Source organism: Saccopteryx leptura, chromosome 1 (assembly GCF_036850995.1).
Source record: "Saccopteryx leptura isolate mSacLep1 chromosome 1, mSacLep1_pri_phased_curated, whole genome shotgun sequence".
Lineage (NCBI taxonomy): Eukaryota > Metazoa > Chordata > Mammalia > Chiroptera > Emballonuridae > Saccopteryx > Saccopteryx leptura.
The window spans coordinates 335,805,049-335,826,900 of record NC_089503.1 but is presented as its reverse complement, the minus strand read 5'-3'; the positions used below and the strand labels follow the sequence as shown (position 1 = coordinate 335,826,900).

The 21,852-nt window shown below is 46.7% G+C and overlaps 1 protein-coding gene across 4 annotated transcripts in view; it reads left to right on the top strand.

Moving 5' to 3' along the window:
• ANKRD6 (ankyrin repeat domain 6) overlaps positions 1-21,852 on the top strand; it is a 256,918-nt gene that overhangs the window by 148,222 nt on the left and 86,844 nt on the right. For 3 of the 4 annotated variants that reach the window (XM_066358884.1, XM_066358883.1, XM_066358880.1), the window contains exon 2: positions 20,459-20,728. In XM_066358884.1, coding sequence (XP_066214981.1) covers positions 20,609-20,728 — 120 coding nt within the window. In that variant the 5' untranslated portion in view covers positions 20,459-20,608. Of the gene's footprint in view, positions 1-16,404; positions 16,707-20,458; positions 20,729-21,852 lie in introns of those variants that run through there. The other variant, XM_066358882.1, reaches the window with a different exon arrangement.

Below are 21,852 nucleotides of genomic sequence, written 5' to 3'. Positions count from 1 at the left end.
AGATGAGCCTGCGCTCAAGCTGGCGACCTCAGGGTCTCGAACCTGGGTCCTCGGCATCCCAGTCTGACTCTCTATCCACTGCGCCAACACCTGGTCAGGCTCCTGTTTCTACTTTTTTAAGTTGTGTATTTTAGTAGTGGCTTTTTTGTAGGTGGTTACAAAAAAGAAAAAAAATTTTTTTCTTAAGTTATTAAGAGAAAAATATTCATATGTACAAGAGTTCTTTGTCTCGTGAGTGCTTCTGCACTCCATCCTCCTTTGCTACTTCAGATCTTTATCCTTTCCCCTTTTATATTATTATTGTCACAGATTATCCTTGTTTTTATTGTGACCTTGTTGGAGCTTTTGTTTGTAGTTTTGATTTGTTTTGTTCTTTATGTAGGGTTGAATAACCCCCTTGAATATTTCCTGCAGTGGGGGTTTTCTGGTGATAAATTCCCTCAGGTTCTGTATGTCTTCAAAAGTTGAACTCTTTATTATATGAACATGCAGGAGTATTGCAGGGTCCTTTCCTAAGGAGACCTAGCCTCTTCTCAGCCTGAAGCTTGTGAATCACAGCAACTGATACCAGCCCTCAGCTTTCTAGCTCCCTCTTTCTCTGTTTTGTACAAGTAACACCCTAGTCATTTATCCACCAATCTTGCCATGGCTGATCAGCCATTGTCATAGATTTCTAGTAGTCAAAGCACCCTTTTTGCCACTCTGATCTTGCTGTCAGTTATGGTATTTACATCCATCTAGCTTCTGACGGTTCATTGTCACCACCTGACGTGCTATTTTGGAATCCTGTCACCTCCCAGTAATTCAAAAGAACCCAATACCACAGCATTATTTCTTTTCTTTTTTAATGTTTTTTGTGTGTGTGTGTGTGTGTGTTTGTGTATAGTGACAGAGACAGAGAGAGACAGAGGGACAGATAGGGACAGACAGACAGGAAGGGAGAGAGATGAGAAGCATCAATTCTTCGTTGTGGCACCTTAGTTGTTCATTCATTGCTTTCTCATATGTGCTTTGACCAGGAGGCTACAGCAGACCGATTGTCCCTTGCTCATGCCAGTGACCTTGGGCTCAAGCTGGTGAGCCTTGCTCAAACCAGATGAGCCCACACTCAAGCTGGTGACCTCAGGTTTTCGAACCTGAATCCTCTGCGCCCCAGTCCGACATTCTATCCACTGTGCCACCACCTGGTCAGGCAGCATTATTTTTTACTATCAGCTGCAGCCAAGAGAGAACAGAACCATTGGACTTCTCAGTGATGTCATGCGCCTTGCCAATGCCTTTATTTCTTTAGTGAAGGAAGTGACTTCTTGGCCTTCCTGGGATCATGATAAGAGAGTGTGTCTTCTGCTCCTTCATAGTAAACCCAGCCTGACACACTCACCTGTTGAACCTTTGACTCATTCCTTAATATTCTGCCAGTGGAGCTCCAGCATCTCCATTTTATTTACTGCAGATCATTGTGTGCAGGCTTCAAGGAGCCTTTCCAGTATATGAGGACCAGCTGCAGGCATTTGTGTGAGGATCTTGAGCCACAAGTTGTAGGAGAGCATTCTTGTGTTGATAAATTCTCACTGACCTAGCCTGACATTCACCCATACATCCTCCCTCCACCTTGTGTTCACCCGTTTCCATCAGTACATAACAATGGAATCTGAAAGTCCTTCAGTAGGAAGCTAACTCCTTTAAGAGCAGGGGCCCTGTTTCTCTGCAGGCTGTGCTAAGACCTGGCCCTAATTATCAGTTGGGGTGGAGTTGTTTTGAGGAAGAGAAGCATCACCTTCTGAGGCAGCTGCCTCAGGTGAGTTTTTTGCAGGGATCCAGGCAGAAAGAGGCTGCTCTCCTCTAGCAAGCAGGAGCTGCTTCTGCTGGCCCAGAAAGTTCAGGGGTATTGGGAATTCAGCAACTCCCTACTGGTGGGATTGCCCACCAAATGGCCCAGTACAGATCTCAGCTCCATCTGTGCTAACTCCCCACCCCTCTAGTTTGTCCTGGGGGCTTCCTGATGGAGTCCCGCCACATGGTGTCAGAGAAAGTCCATCTCAGGTCAGGTGCTGTGCAGTTCTACTGGTTGGCACTTCTGGTAGCAGCAGTGGCTAATGAGGTGGAGTTGAGAGAAGTGCGAAGTGGTACACAAGAGATTTCCCAAACAAGGGTCTCCGTGAGACTTTACAGGATGAGGTCAGAGAAATACTTCATTTTAACCTAGAACTTCCTGTGTGACATTCTCAGGGTTCGCAGGAGGTGAACAGTGTCACGAGTGCCAAAAGATGAATTAAATTTTGAAGAAGGCAATATCGAAGAAACATGATTATCTTCGCTAATAACAACGGTAATAGTGGCTACTGTTTACAGTTGGCTCTGCGGATCAAAAATATTCAGGAAAAAAATTCTAGAAAGTTCCAAAAAGCGAAACTTGAATCTGCCACACATCCAACACCATGCTGAATCCACTCAAATAGTGAAGTTAGGCATACCCTGCATGCCAATACGGTGCCAATTTATATAAGGGATCTGAGCATTTGGAGATCTTGGTATCTGTGGAGGTTCTAGAACTAATCTCCAGAGATACTGACAGATGACTGTACTGGCCACTACTAAAAGCTGGCATCTATATATTGAAATATTGTAGATACATTATCTAATGTTCCTTTGTATTAGCTGGACATTTAAAAAAATGAGATATGTTATATATACCATAAAATTTGCTCTTTCAAAATATACAATTTGTTGGTTTTTAGTATATTCACAAAGCTGTGCAAGCATCACCACTATCCAATTCCAGAACATTTCATCACTGCCAAATATCTGATGAGCAGAGAGACTGGGCTGAGTGGAACACTTCTAAGTTGGGAAGCAGTGAGCACTGAGGACTGGGAGGGATTGAACTTGAGTCTCTCTCATCCCCCTTCTTATCAGTAGCTGTGTCCTCATACTGGGGTGCTCGCTGTCTTCACGTTGTTCTTCCTCCTTTGCTCCTCCCTGCCCTCTACCCACCTTTCCTCTTCTTTTTTTTCTCTGTCACCTCTTTCCACCCTGGTCTTTGTTCGGACATGGGGCTAGATATAGATGGTGATCAAAAAAGTGATCTGCCTGAAGGTAGAGAATGCAGGGTACTGACCTCCACAGGGTTTGGGGAACACTCCTCAGAAGAAGGGATCTCAAGAAAGGAATCTCCACTCAGAAAGTCTGTGGATTTTCCCCAAAGTCTCTGTCCCAGGCCCCTGAAACCAAGGAAGAGCTAAGCTGGAGTGATAGCCCCACCACTTGCCACAGCAAATCCAGACTGGGGCTCGCTGGAGAGAAAGCACTGCCTCCTGCTCCGAGGGTGCTGTCGGCGGGGGCGGGGCGGGGGCGGCACAGGCGGCACCAGGGACGCTTCCACCGAGGTGTCTGCTGCTTTGTGATTTCTCAGGTTGACCCTGTCTCCGAAGACTGCAGAAGCTCGGCTAATTAAGTATATTTTCATTGTGGAAATAATTTGACTATGATAATGATGAGAACATCCTGAGAGACAATTATTTTAAGATTGTTTAAAGCTCTTGGGAATGAATGTCTCTGGGGCTGATTCTGGGTATATAATAAGCAAGTCGAGGTCAGTGTCATTTCTGTACCTGCCTCCTTCACCATTGGCAGCTCTTTTTTAAACATGTGGCCGAATTTTAATCCCAAATAACACAGTAACTGATGATGAGGACAAACCGGTGCATTTGTCCTGTAATATAATTATTGGCAAAAGAATTGAGTGGACCAAACTTGCTCATGCTTAATCTATGACTGAACCTTAAAATGTGAACAATAACCAATTTGAGAGAAAGTCTTAGGTGGAAAATAACTAGGGTCAGGCGGTGGTGCCCTGGGAAGCAGGGAAGCCGACTTCAGGCAGGGGTTCCTGTGAAGCCTGCCCTCGTCCAAGTCCACACTCACCTTCCTGAGCTCAGAGTCCACGGGTCGGAGGACGTACTCTGAGACCCGTCCCGTGCGAGCCCACGTCTGATTGTCGGTGTGTGATGACACGAGTGTGGAGAGACAAACACAGAGCCTCCTTCATGGCTGGCTCTACTTGATGTCCTAATTCCCCTCCTCTGCAGGGACACTTGATCTGGCAAAGCTCTGTGCAGAAGCCAAACGCTGTGTCATGCTGTGTGCTGAGTGGAGCCAAGGGACCACAGTCTCTCTGCAGCAGGCCCTTGGAACTGTAGAAACGAGATGTAGGGGGTCTAAGGAGGGGATTTGGAAATCTAATTGGAGACTTTAGCGTCCCTTTGACTACTTGCGTACACGCACGCACACCAAATATTTTCTGAGAGCTTATTCTGTGCCAGGCACTGTGTACTATTTGTCAGCCACTCCCACAGGTAATTCTTCTAGCTCCCCTGTGAAGTCAGTAGCTTCTATTAGTGTCCACATTTTACAGATGAGGATGTCAAGGCCCAAGGAAGTCATAACCTGCCCACAGTCACGAAGCTCTCTGCAGGTGGAGTGTTTAAATAGACCTTCTCCTCCCCTTGTGTCTATCCACTCCTGCCTCAGCCAGCCGTGGATAGGAATGAAGATGGGAGACCCAGGTGTGTCCACTTCTGCAAACAGGGCTATAGAAAGACCTCTGGATGTCTCCTTTTGTAGGTAATGGGCACTATTCCCATCAAATGACATCTAACCCAGACATGCTTGCTTTTAGAAAGAATTATTGCAGAAAGTCGCATGGGTTAGGGGGAAAGGGCTGGGAAGGAGGGGTGGCATGCTTCACAGTATCTAGAATTTCTAGTATCAGATGGGTATTATGTTAATATTTCATTGGCAGCAAGTTGAATGAAAGGGGACCACAAATATGAAAACTGGGTTCAGTAGACTAAAACCAGTGATTCTGGAGGATTACATAGCAGACCTTGCTAAGTAGAAGCAATGTCTTTGTGGCTGGGGGAGTGTGTGTGGTCTCCCTGGAGGGTCATGGCATTCCTGACTTACAGGCCTACTCCAGGCCGGAGAGAAGGCCTCTGTCCTCTGAGGAATATGGCGGAGGAAATCATGCTGAAAAACAAGGTGTACTGGCAAATAGCAGTTGATGCTGTTTACTTATGAGTAGACACGTATGTTAACCTCAGACTTCCGTTTGCTATATTTGGAATTGTGTTTTGAGGGTTACATTCAGACACTAAATTCCTGACTAGCAGAGAAGCGTGTGCGCATGCGCACATGTGTGTGTGTGTTGTTGAGCAGAGTTGGAAACTGCTTGCCTGACACAGCTCTCTTTCAGTTCTGTGCTGTTCTGTGCACTCTTTCAGTTCTGTGGCATAGACTGCTGAGTCCCCAGACAAAATCAGGTCCCAGCAGGAGAGACCCCAGGGAGGGCCACTGTCCTCCGCGATGACATGAGCCACTGCTTCTGCTGGCTTACTTCCCTCCTCACTGCCTCCTTCCTGAAGGAGTGAGTGAAGGACATCTTGTGGGAGCATGTAGTTGGTAGAATACTCTCAGTGCCTGAAACCTGAGCTCTCAGACAGTAGTGAGGGAGCCCTTGGTTACAACAGCATTACAAGTGTTGAAGGAATAGTCGAGTCCTGGCTCTTGGCCACAAAGATGTGTGAGCGACTTTAAAACAGAAGCGCACTCTGTGCTTGTAAGTGACCCAGACAGACAGTTAATAAACATCCACTTTGTATTCGTTTCTGTGGCTGCTGGAATAAATCACCACAAACTAGGTAGCTTAAATTAAAACAACAGAAATTATTCTCTCATGCTCTAGGCCGGAAGTCTTGTGTCAGCTGGGCTCCTTTCCCTCTGGAGACTCTTGGAGATAATCCTTCTTTGCTTCTTCAGTCCTCTACTGGCTCCAGATGTTCTTGGCTTATGACCACATCACTCTAATCTCTGTCTCTGGGTAACCTGGACTCCTCCTCTTCTATCTTAAAATTCTCTCTGCATCTCTTATAAGGATGCATGTGACTGCATTTAGGGCCCACTCAGATAATCCAGAATAAGCTTTTTCTCTTAGGATCCCTAACATAATCACACAGTCACATCTTTTGTCATATAAGTTAATAATCACATCTTCTGTCATGTAAGTTAATTCCTCTCAGGATCCCTAACACAATCACATCTTTTATCATGTAAGTTAATGCTCACAGTTTCTGGGGCTTAGGACATGACATATCTTTTTTGGAGGCCACCATTCAACCTACTACAGCATACAATAAGGTATTTGGACAGGTACATGCTCTGGTATCTGTGTTCCAGTTTGATAAGCACAGGTGTTTGTTTAGCATAGCCATATGCAGGCAGTGTGCTTGCTGGCTTTGCAGAGAGGAACGAGACCCAGCCCCTGTGGCGGAGAAGCTGGGTCTGACGGGAAGGACAGTGTAAACGGGTAACCCTAAAGAATTTCAGTCTCTTGTGCTCTAGTGTTTGTATGGAGACATTCAAAGACATTCAAAGTACAATCCAAAGACCAAAAGTAATTTTTAAAGGGAAAATGGGGATGGAAAGAGTCTTTGCATGGGGCACGGGGAGGGCAAGTGTGGTGAGTAGAGGGTGTTATATTGCGTGAGACACTTGAAGCCATATCAACACAATAAATTAAAATTTAAAATTAAAAAAGAATGATGTCTGACCGGGTGGTTGCGCAGTGGATAGAGCATCAGACTGTGATGCGGAGGACACAGATTTGAAACCACAAGGTCGGCGGCTTGAGCACAGGCTCACCATCTTGAGCACGGGCTCACCATCTTGAGTGTGGGATCATAGACATAACCCCATGGTCACTGGCTTGAGCAAGGGGTCACTGGCTCAGCTGGAGACCCCCGGTCAAGGCACATATGAGAAAGCAATCACTGAACAACTAAAGAGTTGCAACGAAGAATTGATGCTTCTCATCTCCCTCCCTTCCTGTCTGTCTGTCCCTATCTGTCCCTCTCTCTGTCTCTGTCACAAAACAAAACAAAACAGAAAAATGAATGGTGATCATTTACTTCTTGCTATTAAAAAGTTAAAGGAAATTCAACTCACAAACTCCCAGTAACAACTTGCAGGTCCCCCCCCCCCCCAATTCTGTCACATTCCACAGTGTTCAGAAGGCCACCTCTCATTCCATCCTTCCTCCTGCGGGCACTTCTTTCTCTTTCTCCCAGCCCTTTGTTGTATACATTAGCCGAGCCTCCCTTGACAAGCCAACCTTCTCCTCTCTCCTCCCTCCTGCCTGTCCTCCAGCTCTGCATTCTAGAGCCCAGGAAGGTCTCTGGCTAAGACAGTCTCCTTAGAAGAGGCAGTAAATGGAGTGGGCTTTTTAATCAGAAGGTAGGAAGAGAGGCCAAGACTGCAGTCCACTTGGGATTAAAAAAAACACAAAAAACCTTATATTGGCCTCATTCAATCTAGTAACATCCCACTGGGAAAAACTGTTTTTCTTCCTATTTTATACATGAGAAAATGAGCTTAGATTCATGAAGTAAGTCACCCAAAATAAGTATCCAAGCTGGGATTTGAGCTCAGGTACCTGGGATTTTGACCTTGGGCACCTGGAGGGTGGAACAGCATGAGAGGAATCTGCTGAGAGAAAGATGCCTCGGATTGGGTTTAAAGGATAAGAAAATATTTGGGTCTGACCAGGCGGTGGTGCAGTGGATGGAGCATTGGACTGGGATGCGGAGGGCCCAGGTTCAGGACCTCGGGGTCACTGGCTTGAGTGCGGACTCATGCTTGAGCAAAAAAGTTCGCCAGCTTGGACCCAGGGTCACTGGCTCGAGCAAGGGGTTACTCGGTCTGCTGAAGGCCTGCAGCCAGGGCACATATTGGGGGGGGGGGCAATCGGTGAACAACTAATGTGTCGCAACAAAAAAATGATGATTGATGCTTCTCATCTCTCTCCGTTCCTGTCTGTCTGTCCCTATCTATCCCTCTCTCTGACTCTCTCTCTGTCCCTGTAAAAAAAAAAAAAATGAATAAACACTGAAATGAAAAACAAAAGAGCCTGACCTGTGGTGGCGCAGTGGATAAAGCATCGACCTGGAAATGCTGAGGTCGCTGGTTCGAAACCCTGGGCTTGCCTGGTCAAGGCACATATGGGAGTTGATGCTTCCAGCTTCTCCCCACTTCTCTCTCTCTCTCTCTCTCTCTGTCTCTCCCTTTCCTCTCTAAAATGAAAAAAAAAAAACATGACAGGGTGATGCTTTCAGGTGTTCTGAGCACTCTGGTGGTCTTGTGGAGGTTGGAGACGGGCTGAGACCAGACCCTGCATGGATTTATGAAGTGCCGGGCTTTGTTCTGGGGGAACAAAGGCTCATAAGTAGAGGAGAAACACTGTCACATTTGTGTGGTGAGAAGACTGTTCTGACATCCATGATCACATAAACTGAGGTGGAGAAGGGAGTGGGCAGGACTGAGGCAGGGAGAGCCACATGGCAGAATGGCTTCTCTGTGCAAACTTGAGCCCTATTAGCAGTTCCTCCTAACACCCATGTGGTCTGTTCAGATAAAATACTATTTTGCAAGAGACACAGAGGAAAAGAGATCCATAGACAGAGGCAAAATAATTGGCAACAAAGGCCCAGGCACTGTCACCGGTGGGCAGATCACTGCCTAGCAGATAGAGACGGTGTTAATGGTTCCTCCTACATGGCAGCTTAGCTCTCTGCTCTCCCACTTTGTCGTCTGAAACAAGGTGGAGAAGAAGGGTTAGTTTCTCATTTATTACTCCTTTTTTTCTAACACTGACACATCAGAAAGGGAACTTCTCTCTCACTGTCTCAGCGATCTCTAAGGCCCAGACAGAAGAGAGGGGATTTAACCGAGTTGGCTCAAAGGCTCTTTCCTGAGAGTCAAATTTTAGAAATCCAAACAACTCTCTAGCCAGGTTCTGTTGACTTCTACAAAGTTATCTGATACTGAAGATACATTTCGAGCCAAAGTACACTCAGTATCTGAATCCTGAATGTTAGTCTTGCCTTGGCTCCTTTTACCTAGGTCAGCACTCATACTCACGTGAAATCACCTTCACCTCTGTCATTTCAATTTCTGAGTTTCGATCATCACAGACAGAATCTCAAGGAACATCTTCTGGGTCCAGTTGGAGACCACTGTGATAGTCCAGGTAAGAGGTGATGGCAGCCCTGGATGAAGGCAGTGGCAGTGCAGCTGGAGAGGAGAGAACAGGTCAAGGAACACTTCAACAGTAACCAGCCAACCGTGCTTGAATATACTGAGCACTCTTTATGTGCCAGGCTTTGTATAGTTTGTATATTATCTCATGTCATCTTTGTGGCAGTCCAGTGAGGTAGGAACTGTAATTCTATTTTACACACAAGGAAACAGGCTTAGACTCATTAAGAAATTTGCCCAAAGTAAGTGGCAGAGCTGGGATTTGAGCCCAGGCACTCTGACTTTAAAGCTTGTTTTTGTTTGTTTGCTTTGTTTTGTTTTTGTTTTTAATTTTTTGATTTGAAAGAGAGAGAAAGACAGAGAGAAAGAACATTGATTTGTTTTTTTTTTTTTTAGGGGAGAGGTGAGGAGGCAGAGACAGACTCCCACATACACCCAGACAGGAATCCACCTGGCAAGCCCAGTAAGGGGCGATGCTCTGCTCATCTGAGGGCCTTGCTTGGCTGCAACTGGAGCCATTTTATAGCACCTGAGGTGGAGTCCGTGGAGCCATACCCAGCACCTGGGGCCAATTCACTCTAATCGAACATGGCTACAGGAGGAGAGGAGAAGATGGGGGGGGGGGGTGTGGAGAAGCAGATGGGCACTTTTCCTGTGTGCCCTGAACAGTAATCGAACCTGGGACTTCCACATGTTGGACCAGTGCTCTAGTACTGAGCCAACTGGCCAGGGCCTGTTCCACTTATTTACACATTCATTGGTTGATTCTTGTATGTTCCCTGACCGGGGATCTAACCAACAACCTTGGCTTATCAAAGCTCTAGACAACTGAGCTACTGGCCAGGGGTTCAAAGCTTGCATTTTTAATTTCTGTGCTCTACTGTGTCAAATCAGGAGGATTAGGTAATTTATTGAATGTGGGGGTGGGGGAAGGGAAGGGAATTAAAAGAAAAACACAGGATGAGTGTTCCATATTAGGGAAGTAGGCAGATAGATGAAAGACGGAACCCTCACCAAGATATGAGGACATTGGGAAAGGAATGGGTGTGGAGAGAAGGAAGATGATTCGATTGTGAACGTGTTGGTAAGGGACATCCAAGTAAGGTGTCTGTGATACGGTTGGGTGTTTAAGACGGGAGCTTCAGAGAAAGTGACTGAGGCCACAGAAGATTTGGAGCAGTCCGTATCCAGGCAGCAGAGGAGCACGTGGGCGGCAGCAGGCGGGGTGGGATGCGATATTGAGATCTGGAGAAGACAACCAGGAATAGAACCTTAGGGACCTACAACATTTAAGGGACCATGGAAGATGAGCACTTGGGTGAGAGAGGGCGGTAGTTCCACAGATGGTAGGAGAACAAGGAGAGAGTGGGTCTTGGAAACCAAAGGGGGACAAAGTGTGGTGAAGGAGGGACGGTAGCAGTACCAATGCACAGAGGAATCATGTACGGTAAGAACTGAAAGTTCCCTTGGCAGTCAGCTATTAGGTCAATGTGAAGCCAGCTGGTGGGAGTGCAAAGCATTGTAGCCACTTTGGAAGATAATACAGGTTTCCCTCTGCCTGAAAGTAGATCCTTCCATGAATCCTTTAGCAAGCCGAAATGGCATAAAGCAAAGAAGCAGTTACCTTAGGATACATCTTGCTAATGGATGCACAGAATAAATCAGGATGCTCACAGACACAGTTCAAAGCTCTGGGGGCTTGATGGTGGGGTGCTGAGTGCATTCCTGGGGAAGGAGCTGGCCGGTGTCGTGCTTGGTGCTCCGGGTGTGCGCCTCCTCGGTAGTGGCTTGCTGACAACAAACGCTGAATGCTGTTTTCCCTTCTTGCCTTATTTAGTAAAGGTGAAAATCCCCTTCAGATTTCTTTTAGTTAGTGAAAACAAGTACCGATGTAGGTCTTTCATAAATGCAAATTGGGGTAAACTTTTGAAAAGCAGGAGATACTTGTATAACAGTATTTACAAAGTTAAACAGTGTCCTACCATGTGATTTAGCGATTGTATTCCCTGGTGTTCACCCAAATGAGATGAAAACTTATGTTCACACAAAAACCTGTACACAGAGCCTTATAGTAGCTTTATTCTTAATTGCCAAAACTTAAAAACAACCAAGATGTCCTTCAATCGGTAAATAGATAAACGGTGGTGCATCCAGACAATGAAATATTTTTCAGCGATAAAAAGAAATGAGCTTATCAAGCCCTGAAAAGACGTGGAGGAACCTGGAATACATACTACTAAGTGAGAGACGCCAGCCTGGAAAGGCTACGTTCTATGTGATTTCAACTATAGGACATTTTTTTTTATTGAGAGACAGATTCCCACATATGCCCCAACTGGCAAGCCCACTATGGGGTGATGATCTATCTGCCCAACTGGGGCCATTGCTCTGACCATCTGGGGCTGTTCCTTCCTTGCTTTGCAACTCAGCTCTTTTAACACCTGAGGTGAGGCCATGGTGCCATCATCAGCGCCCAGGGCCAACTTTGTTTGAATGAGCCATGGCTGTGGGACCGGGGGTGGGGGAGCAGATAGTTGCTTCTTCTGTATACCCTGACCCAGAATTGAACCCAGGACTTCCACACATTGGGCTGACCCTCTACCACTGAGCCAACTGGCCAGGGCCTATATGATATTTTGAAAAAGACAAAATTGTAGAGAGAGTAAAAAGGTCAGTGGTTGTCAGGGGTTAGGGGGAGGGAGGGGTAAATAAGCAGAGCAAGCATTAGGCCAGTGAAGCTATTCTGTGTGATACTGTAATGGTGGCTACATGCTACATGTCATTGCAGGTTTATGCATCCCTCTGGAATGCACAAGACAAAGAGTGAACCCTAGTGTAAACCATGGACTTTAGTTAATAGTAATGTGTCGATATTGACTCATCAATTGTAAAAAAAATATACCACACTAATGCAAGATATTAATAAAAGGAGAGACTGGGGTGGGGGGAGGAAGGGGCTTTGGGAGAGGGGCTATATGGAAATTGTGCTTTCTGTTCAGTTTTTCTGTAAATCTAAAACTGCTCTAAAAGTGAAGTCTATTCACTTCTCCCAGGAAGAAATACAAATGGCCAACAGATATATGAAAAGATGCTCATCTTCTTTAGCTATTAGAGAAATGCAAATCAAAACTGCAATGAGATACCACCTCACACCTGTTCGATTAGCTGTTATTAGCAAGACAGGTAATAGCAAATGTTGGAGAGGCTGTGGAGAAAAAGGAACCCTCATACACTGTTGGTGGGAATGTAAAGTAGTACAACCATTATGGAAGAAAGTATGGTGGTTCCTCAAAAAACTGAAAATAGAACTACCTTATGACCCAGCAATCCCTCTACTGGGTATATATCCCAAAAACTCAGAAACATTGATACGTAAAGACACATGCAGCCCCATGTTTATTGCAGCATTGTTCACAGTGGCCAGGACATGGAAACAACCAAAAAGCCCATCAATAGATGACTGGATAAAGAAGATGTGGCACATATACACTATGGAATACTACTCAGCCATAAGAAACGATGACATCGGAACATTTACAGCAAAATGGTGGGATCTTGATAACATGATACGAAGCGAAATAAGTAAATCAGAAAAAACCAGGAACTGTATTATTCCATACGTAGGTGGGACATAATAGTGAAACTAAGAGACATTGATAAGAGTGTGGTGGTTACGGGGGGGAGGGGGGAATGGGAGAGGGAAAGGGGGTGGGGAGGGGCACAAAGAAAACAAGATAGAAGGTGACAGAGGACAATCTGACTTTGGGTGGTGGGTATGCAACATAATTGAACGACAAGATAACCTGGACTTGTTATCTTTGAATATATGTATCCTGATTTATTGATGTCACCCCATTAAAAAAATAAAATTATTATAAAAAAAAAGTGGTCTATTAATTAGTAAAATAAGAAAGAAGAAAGGAAGGAATAAAAAGAAATGAAGGAAGGACGAGAAAGAAAGCCATGTAAATACAATCGTGAAAATGTATTATGAACCTATAATTATAATAAATACAATGCTCTGTGTTTGAGTTCCAAGTAAAGCAAAAATCTGACTAATCTTTTCCCCGCTTACCAGCTTCTAGGGCTCCCCATCACAAATGCAAGATTCAGTCAAATGTCTTTGGCATGGGCAAAGTTTTGCCACAGCCTGACTGCAACATCCTCTCTGGTCATTGCCCATATATTGTAAGCTCCGGCTGCAAAAGTCTCTGTGCTTTCCTATTCATGACACACTCTCAGACCACTCTGCTTTTGCTCTTGCTGCCTCCTCTGCCTGTGTCCTTCTCCGCATCTCTAACAAAAGCGTACACCATCCAGCTCAAAAGTACATTCTCTGTGAAAACTCTGCTGACTCCTCTCACCCCCAGCACACCGAGCAAGAAAGATCTGCTTCCCAGTTTTCATAGTTCTTTGTGCCCGTCTCTTCGATAAATGCTTAATATACCACAAAATCAACAACATCGACAACAACTTAGTAGGCAAACTGGGGGCGGAAGGAAGCAGTATCGGCAGATTTAAGGAGTGGGTAGGAGCTGAACTATGGATACATGGAAGATGGACTACTCTCTGGGGGTGGGTTTTATTGCAATTCAGTATTTTGTGGGATTTGTCTTTAGTATTTGTGATTTTGCCCAGCAGGGGTTGAGGGGAATGAGGACATTTCTGGGGTGGCTGTGGTGCTGTCGAGTACTTGGGTGCTGACAGACCTGTGTCACGAGTGGGGACTGTCTTGAGATCAGTAATTCTCCTGGCCCCAGGAGCTGTGTGCTCTATTTTTGTGAGGAAGGGAGAGAGGATGATGACGAACCCTGGTTGTCCTTTCTCGGATGTTCCGGAGCCACAGCCTGCCTCTCGATGCGCAAAGGGAAAGGGTTAGCTGTCTGGGTTGGCTCCTCGTCTGTTTCTTATGGGATCTACAGGCTTTTGAAGACGAATTAATGATTAGAAAAAGCAATTATTTGTTTTTCTATCGTACACCTAACGGACATTAAAGGCTGTGTTCCAGGAACTAGGGATACAAAGTAACCAACCAAAGCAGGGTTTCTGCCTTCTGGGAGCTCAGTCTAACCAGGAGGACCAATCTTAATTAAGCCCGTGCCAGCAATTACACTGTGAAGGGAGCTGTCTTGGTCAGCTTGGGCTACCATAACATGGTTCCCTAGACTGGCTGGCTTCAATGACAGGACTTTATTTTCTCACAGCTCTGGAGGCTAGACGGCCCGGGTCAGGCTCTGGCTCTAGAGGGACTTGGTTTCTGATGAGGACTCTCTTCCTGGTTTGCAAATTGCCACTTTCTTGCCATGTCCTCACATGCTCTTCCCTCCCAGCAGGTAGGGTGGGAGCTCAGAGAGAGAGACAGCACGTGGAGACTCTTCCATGTCTCTTTTTCTCATGGACACTAATCCTATCAGATCAGGGTCCCACTTTATGACCCCTTTTAACCTTAATTAGCTTGTGAAGGTTCTACATGCTTCCAAATACAGTCACAGTGAGGGCTAGGGTTTCAACCTATGGATTTGCGGGGGGGGGGGGGGGGGGGGGGGGGGGGGGGGGGGGGGGGGGGGCAAAATTCATTCCGTAGCAAGAATGTATAGTAAACAGCGCAGACACGGGAATGACCAGCTCATCGTGGGAACGCTCAGGGAAGACTCCTGGCTGGATGTTGAGCATGCAGGTCATTTGCTATGGGATGGAGTGTCTGACCCCAGTTTGGAGGCTCTGGTGATTTAGCAGTGCCAGGTAGCCAAAAAGTAACTATTGTCCCTTGTAAAAATGGGAGGTCTCTATTTATCACAAGCCTCCTGTCATTACATCTTTATTCAATGATATGTCCTTATGCCTCTGATATATTTTTATAAAAGTATATAAAATATACTTTTATATTTGTTAGCAGCTTTTCTTGATGGTAGGACTTGTCAGAGTTTTCCTGAATAGTATCCAGATATCACTCAACTTTCACTGCAACAGCTTCTACATGTCTCCTGCAAAGGTGATTATTTCAGATTCAGTAACTGCCAATTCATCAGCTAACAGTTACTGTACTTGAGATGGCTCAAGAAGGAAGCTTGCACGTTCCTTTTCAATGGTGGGTGTGTAAAATGCGTCACGGGCTTGCTCAAGAGGTGCGTCTTGGCCTCTGTCATTCCCGCCATGGGCAGATCGCACTCGTGGGCACCGGGCTCTGTGAGCTGTCCTGATTGACACACTGCGGTCTCCACCTGTAGATATTCTCCGAAGAAGGAAATGTCCCAGAAGCTTTGAGAAAATGAGCCACTCCTTGTTGTGTACTTTTGTCGCATTCAGTTTACATTTCTTTTCTGCCATCTGGCCTTTGAGGCCCTGATCCAGGCTTACGAGGGCCAGATGATGTCCCTTCAAAGTAGGGGGTGAGTCACATTCATCCCTGTTCTAAGGCCACTTGTCCTCCAGTGGTGATCAGAGTATCCCAGAGTGATCACTTGTGGATAAACTAGTGCAGGAGTGGTGTGTTGAAAACAAGCTCATCATCCTGCTGGCACTTGGTCTCGCAGGGGAAGTCCGTCTCTGCAGCGCACTGGCCTGGGTCCCTGGCTGGTCTCCTGCCCTTGGGGCAAGCCGGAGAATGGCCAGAGCAGAATGCCAGCCCATCACCCACAGGACCTTCCACCCTCAGCGAGGTGGGGCAAGGCTTTAGGAAGAAAGGGCTCAGGAGGTGTGTGTTGGCAGAGTTATTTTCCATCTACAGGACCAACAATTCTGGCTTTAGAAATGAGGACAGGGTGGTAATATTGGCTTAAGTCAAAACAAAAACCTTCTTCCTTTCAATGATTGCTCCAGTGGGAAGTTGGTTTTCTGTTGTTTCAACAAGTGGACAGGAAGACACACTTGTAATGTTTAGGGTCATTGACTGTGCTTGAAACAGATCCGCTCCCTGTTTTTCTCCCTGCCCCTTCTCTCCAGAGACTGTTCAGAGGAAGATTGGTGAGAGAAAATACAGGTTTACTTACGAACGTCAGGACAGGCAGCTTAGTTGTCCCCGTATGCTGCAGTCACTGTGCGGGAACTCAGCCCAGGCAGGCAGAGTGTCTGGTCTTTGCTGTTTACACAATGTGAGCGTTTTCCTGTTACCATAAAGGCAGTTCATCATAGAGTGAGAACCTTGCTGCCTCCCCGCTCCCTCCCTCCCTACAACACGCACATTCATCTCTTCTCCTTGCCTTGCTACTGAAAGAATGCAAGCGTTGGTTCGCCTGAGCATCATTCAAAAGCTTCCTGCCCCTCTGTGAATTATTCCCTGACCCTTCAATCAGGGCAGTGTTACAGGTCCTCTGCCGGCAGGACGGAGCTCTCCAACAAGATCTAAAGACCCCAAATCTTTCAGAAGCTGTGACGAGGAGACTAGGAAGCCACAAAACATTGTGCGCTGAATGGATGTCTTAATAAGCTTTTAGGTGTGAATTGGCCGGGGCTGGCAGAGGAAGCTCCAGGGAAAAAGGCAGCCAGCATTGTAACGTGAATCACTGCAGACCCACTGGGCGTGACAGCCCAGGATGCTAATGATCTCTCCAGGAAAGGACTGACTGCAGTTAGCCAGCAACAGAGCACGATGTAGAACGGGAGGACAGACCCTGGATGTGAGTACACTCTCTCGAATGCAGGGTGTGGAGCAGCAGGGGCAGAGTGAGTTACTGTAACTGATGGCGTTCCCTAAGACCGGCGCCCGGGTGCCTGTGGATGGTCTCTGGGGAGGTCCTGCATCATGCCTGGCTGGGACTTTTGTTTGCAGGTCTCTTCTGGAATATTTTGCCTGAATGTAGTGGCTTTGGGATATTGGGAACAAGAGACTTTGTTGTAAATCTTCAAGGAAACAGCAAAAGCAAACCTCACAGACCTTTTGCTATAAAAAGAAAACTGCTCACATCACAGACCAAACAGCTGTGTGATGGGAGACAAAAGAATTGGCAAACTGCAGAGCATTGGAAATGGGGCAGTGGGCTGAGCGGAAGGAGGGAAATCTTTATTGGAAGCTAAATCCTCTTCTAGATTCAGGATACTCATTACATATTTACGATCAAGCATGTATTTCATTTCTGCTGAAAGAACAGGCAGCCTGTTTGCATTTAAGGTTTTTCGCTAGAACGCTGAAAACGAGCGTTCTGACAAAGAGGGATGTGACCGATAGAGTTGGGGCAGAAGCAATTCCTCACTACCAGCCATGGGAGTGTCTTGAATCATAACTGATTTACTTAGAAGAGGAGGCTCAGATTTCATGAGGGAATGGGGCTGTGATAGCCTGGGTACCCAACAGGTTGGCAGGAAGTTGAACTCACTGACTGGAGACTGTTCACCTGCCCACACTTCTCCCTTTGTCACTCATTGTTGGGGGTCCTTCATTCCCCCTTACCCTCACCCCCAGCCGGCCTCTGCCTGGCCTGATTGGTCAGTGCAGAGGTACAATGAGCAGCTGAGTAGCCCCTCCCTCCAAAAGGATGGAGATTGTTGTTCTACTAAGGCAGCGATCAGGAGAGAAGTGGGGAGGAAGCTGAGCTGTGCCTGCACCCTCGCCCAAGGCTGGAGGTCGGGGAGGAAACAGAGAAGAAGACTCAGCCACTTTCATTTCTTCCCACCCATCCTGTAAATGCAAGTGCTAGTGAATGCTGGAGTCCCTAGCAATAAGATTGTTACTGAATTTAATTTGAGAATGAACTTGCGATACCAGAGTACACAGCGATGGTGCTAGCAACAGACTAGGAAATAGAAACCTGGGATTCTGTTCCAGGTTTTGCAGGCAGTTTTCTGTGCAACTGGGGAAGGGGCACAGCCTTCTGCCTGGTGGAGAGGGTGGGTCAGGTGAGGAGTGGGAAACTTTTCTTATTCAGTAGCTGTCACTGAGAGCAAAAAAAAAAATCTACTTGGCCAACATTTTCTCAAAAATGGAGTGTTTTTCTGTCTCAAAAAAATAAAAAAATATAAAGGGTAATGTGCGCTAGATTTGCGAAAGACTGTTTACCAAAGGTAATTATGTAAGCAAGGCTGGCTCAGTAGCTGGCAACCATGGCAAAAGTGTAGCTGTGCTTTCGTCTCTGTCTGAGAGGCTGAATTTATGACGAGGGCCAGGAGGGTGGAGGGGAGTGGCTGGCGGTGTGCCATTGGCCTGTCGGGAGTGCATCTGTTGCTGGGGAGATCAGACAGCGCTTCTGGTCTGGAGCCTGTGACCTGAGCTGATGGCACGCACTGAGGTTGCAGCAAGATCTCAGCCCCGAGGAGCTAAGCTATGAAGTGGAATGAGTAAAATGTTAGCCTTGATAACAATGTTTGTATGAGCCAGGCTATTGTACTTGAGATCATTCGTGAGGATTCGTTCTCTCTGTGTCCTTGTGATTCGTACTCTGCAGATGACAAGGTGAAATTTGGTAATTCACACATTGGGGAAGGGGAGGGTGGCGGTTAGGTCCCGTGCACAGAAATAACAATGGAGTAAATGGAGAAGAATGTGGTTGTGGAGGAAGCTCATTTAAGAAGCCAGAGCTCAGATTCTGTGTTTTTCTGCCATTTGGGCCCGGAGTGCTTTTTCAGTGTTGGGGCAAACAGAGCAGAAGCTCAGTGTAATTGGTTTGAAGGTACCACAGGTACCCTGAGTAGAGAGAGACAGAACCTATGTTTACAAGAACAAACCCTTTCCAAACAAGCATGATAGTCTGGCAAACATAAACCCCAAACTACTGTCTTTCCATTCGATCCTAGGACTTTCCAAAGGCTTATTTCTCTCTGTTTTGAGTCTCATTTTTATTTTTTCATTGACTCATTCATTCAACAAAGATTCTTGACACATTCCAGGGATCTCCAACCCTGCCTCACGGAAGAAGCTCTGCTTTGGCACACACCCTTCTCCAGGTGCCTTGTGCTTCCATCGAACCTGGTGACCCGGAGCGGGGTCATTGTGAGGCTTTGTTCTCTCTGTGTCCTTGTGGTTCTTACTCTGCAGTTTGGGTGTCTTGGATGACAAGGTGAAATTTGATAAATTACACATTGGGGAGAGAGAAGAATTCTTTCTGAAGTTATAATAGCCACATTTGGCCAATATATTCACATAATAAAATATCATCTCTAATCCGCACCCCAGTCCTGTTGTTATGTCTGTGTTATGTCTGAGCTTTTAAGCCCAGCCTCCTGGAGTGGTTGGTGAGATGGCCTGCCTAGATGTCTCAGTGAAGGGGAGGTATAGTGTGATACAGTCCAGACCTTTCCCAGTCACGTCATGGCCAATTTCTCAATCTGTAGAGATGGGGAGGAGCAGTGGATTTGCCTGGAAGCATCTGTAAAAGAGGTCTCTGGTTGGGGCCTTCAGAGTTGGAATGGGAGGTAGAATGCTGGTGTCCCTTTGGTTCAGCATTTTTTTTTCTTTTTCTGTGTGCATGTATTGGTATTTTTAGTAAGTTTGGTTTAAAACTCAAAGAAGCCCTCATCTCCTTGCAGTGGATCAGATCCTTAAGCAGTTTTTCTTGTATCTGAGGAAGCTTCGCAGTTGAGTCAATTACCACTGGCTTTGGTTTGGTGTAATGGTGGCCCAAGGCTACTGGGAGAAGTCAGTCTTGAACCTTCTGGCTATTTGGTAGAAAGAAGAGCTTAGGTTTACTACTAGTTAATACCTCCACACCTCTGCCCTGAGTGGCCTGTAGGTGGTTTTTAGGCCGTTTATTTCCCTCTTGTTAAGCTGTGAAGCTGCCGAGGGCCCCTCCCACTGTGGTTGGCAGTGCACTCTGTCAGTGTGTCTAGCATCCCTGTTGTTCCCAGGGTGGGCTGTTGCAGCAGTAATTGGACCTGGGAGACAGCCCGGGCCTGTGCCCAGCTCTCCCTATGTTCCAGAACTCAGGAAACTGCACTATTTGCAGTGAGAAAATGATGGAAGAAGAGAACGGGAGAAAAGGGTCCCAGAGAAAACCCTCTCCTCCAGTCCCTGGGGTATGCTCCACGAGCACATAACCTGCCAGGGCCACTGGCACGTCAGCCATGTGGACCCACAGAACACGGCCAGAAAGCCCTCTGTGATCATACATAGTACAGTTACCTGCGCAAGGTGGGGCCGGAAACCAGCTTGTTTAGGGGATTCCATCAGGCCTCTGTCCACCCTCACAGAAATGCAGAGCAGACCTTGAAGTTCTGGCCGTAGTCCTCTGCAGAATCCAGAGTCCCCTGAGGGGGTAGAGAGGGGGGAGTTGGTACATTGTGGGGCTTTGCTGTGCAGTGTCCTTCCTGCTGTCCTGTCTCCCCAGCTCCCCTCCCCCCCACGCACAATCAGTGCAACACCCTAAAATTGGAGAGAAGATGGGTGGTCTGTCCTGTGTGCCCAGACACACTGATCGCAGCTTTGTTTTGTAACTCCTAGGTCCCGAAGATGGCATAGTGATAAAGGCACCTTCCGATGGTCGATGATCGGAAGCAGCTGTCCCTGTGGGTGCCGGCCTGGGCCACTGGCGTCGTGTGGAGCTGAGGAGACCTGTCTGCCGCAGCTGGAAACCTCTTTCTCTCCTAATTCATGAGCCAGCAGGATGCGGTCGCTGCGCTTTCAGAACGCCTTCTCATAGCCGCATACAAAGGCCAAGCAGAGAATGTGGTTCAGCTCATCAACAAGGGAGCCAAGGTAGCAGTTACCAAGGTAACAAGAGGGGGAAGAATGCTTTAGCCATCCTTGGGGAAAAGCCTACTCTTAACCATTGTCTGTAAAACTGTCCTGTTGGGCTCACAGCTTCAAAGAATTGGCTTTCTTTTCTAGCGATGGAGGTTTGGAGAGAAGAAAGGAGGATTTAAAATGCTAACATTGTGATCTTTCAAAGGGAGTAACTTGTAATTAGCATGTGACAGTCTTTAAAATCACAGTGTAGCTTTTTCTCACCTACCTCTTCAGCCAAATGGACAGAGGAGCTCTCTGGAGAAGTTGGGACACAAAAGCTTATTGGGGTAGAGTATTTGTTCGGTAATCGTTAGATAGGCCCCCTGGGAGGTGAGCCAGCTGTGGCCAGTGCATCCTTCTGCTATGCAGAACCTCATTGTCCCCATTTGTACAATGACAGACTTGGACCAGATGACCACCACAGCCTTTTTGGGCTTGGATTTCATCTGAGTCATTTGAAACGTGGTAAGTGTTGGAAAACATTGCTGATCCCTCACCCACAGATAACACCATGGTAGACAAGAGAACATAATGGGCCAAAGGCCAGTTTTGTTGCAAAGCTGAGCACAGGCAGGCTCTGCGCAGTTAAGTGACAAGTTTAGATACATAGATAAAATAACACTGACGCTAAACACTTATCCAGCACTTTACACTTTTCACCTCCAGTTTAGAGATGAGGAAACTGAGGCACAGAGGGATTTAAGTGACGTGCGCAGGTCCCTCAGCTGCTGAGAGGTGGAACTGAAACTTGGTACCCACGGAGTCTGGCTCCCAAGCCCCACCCTCTGGGCCACCCCAGAGAGAGCTAGAGAGAGAGGTAGTTTAATTTTCAAATAGTAAGTCTGCTAACTTCGGGACTCTGGTGGCAAAGATTGGCCAGTACATGTTTTTAGTTATGCATATGTAGTCTCTGTATTTCGTACTTCCACTGTATGCTCTTCCCAGCACCTGCACGCAGTTAACTCAGTGCTGACACTGCCTACCAGGAGATAGCATCGGATCTCACAGGTTGAGGGCTCAGTCCCATAAGACTGCCCCCACCCCTTAATCCGCCAGTCGCACATCCAGGCTGTCATCTTTGCTTCTGACCAACTGGCTATAAATCAGAG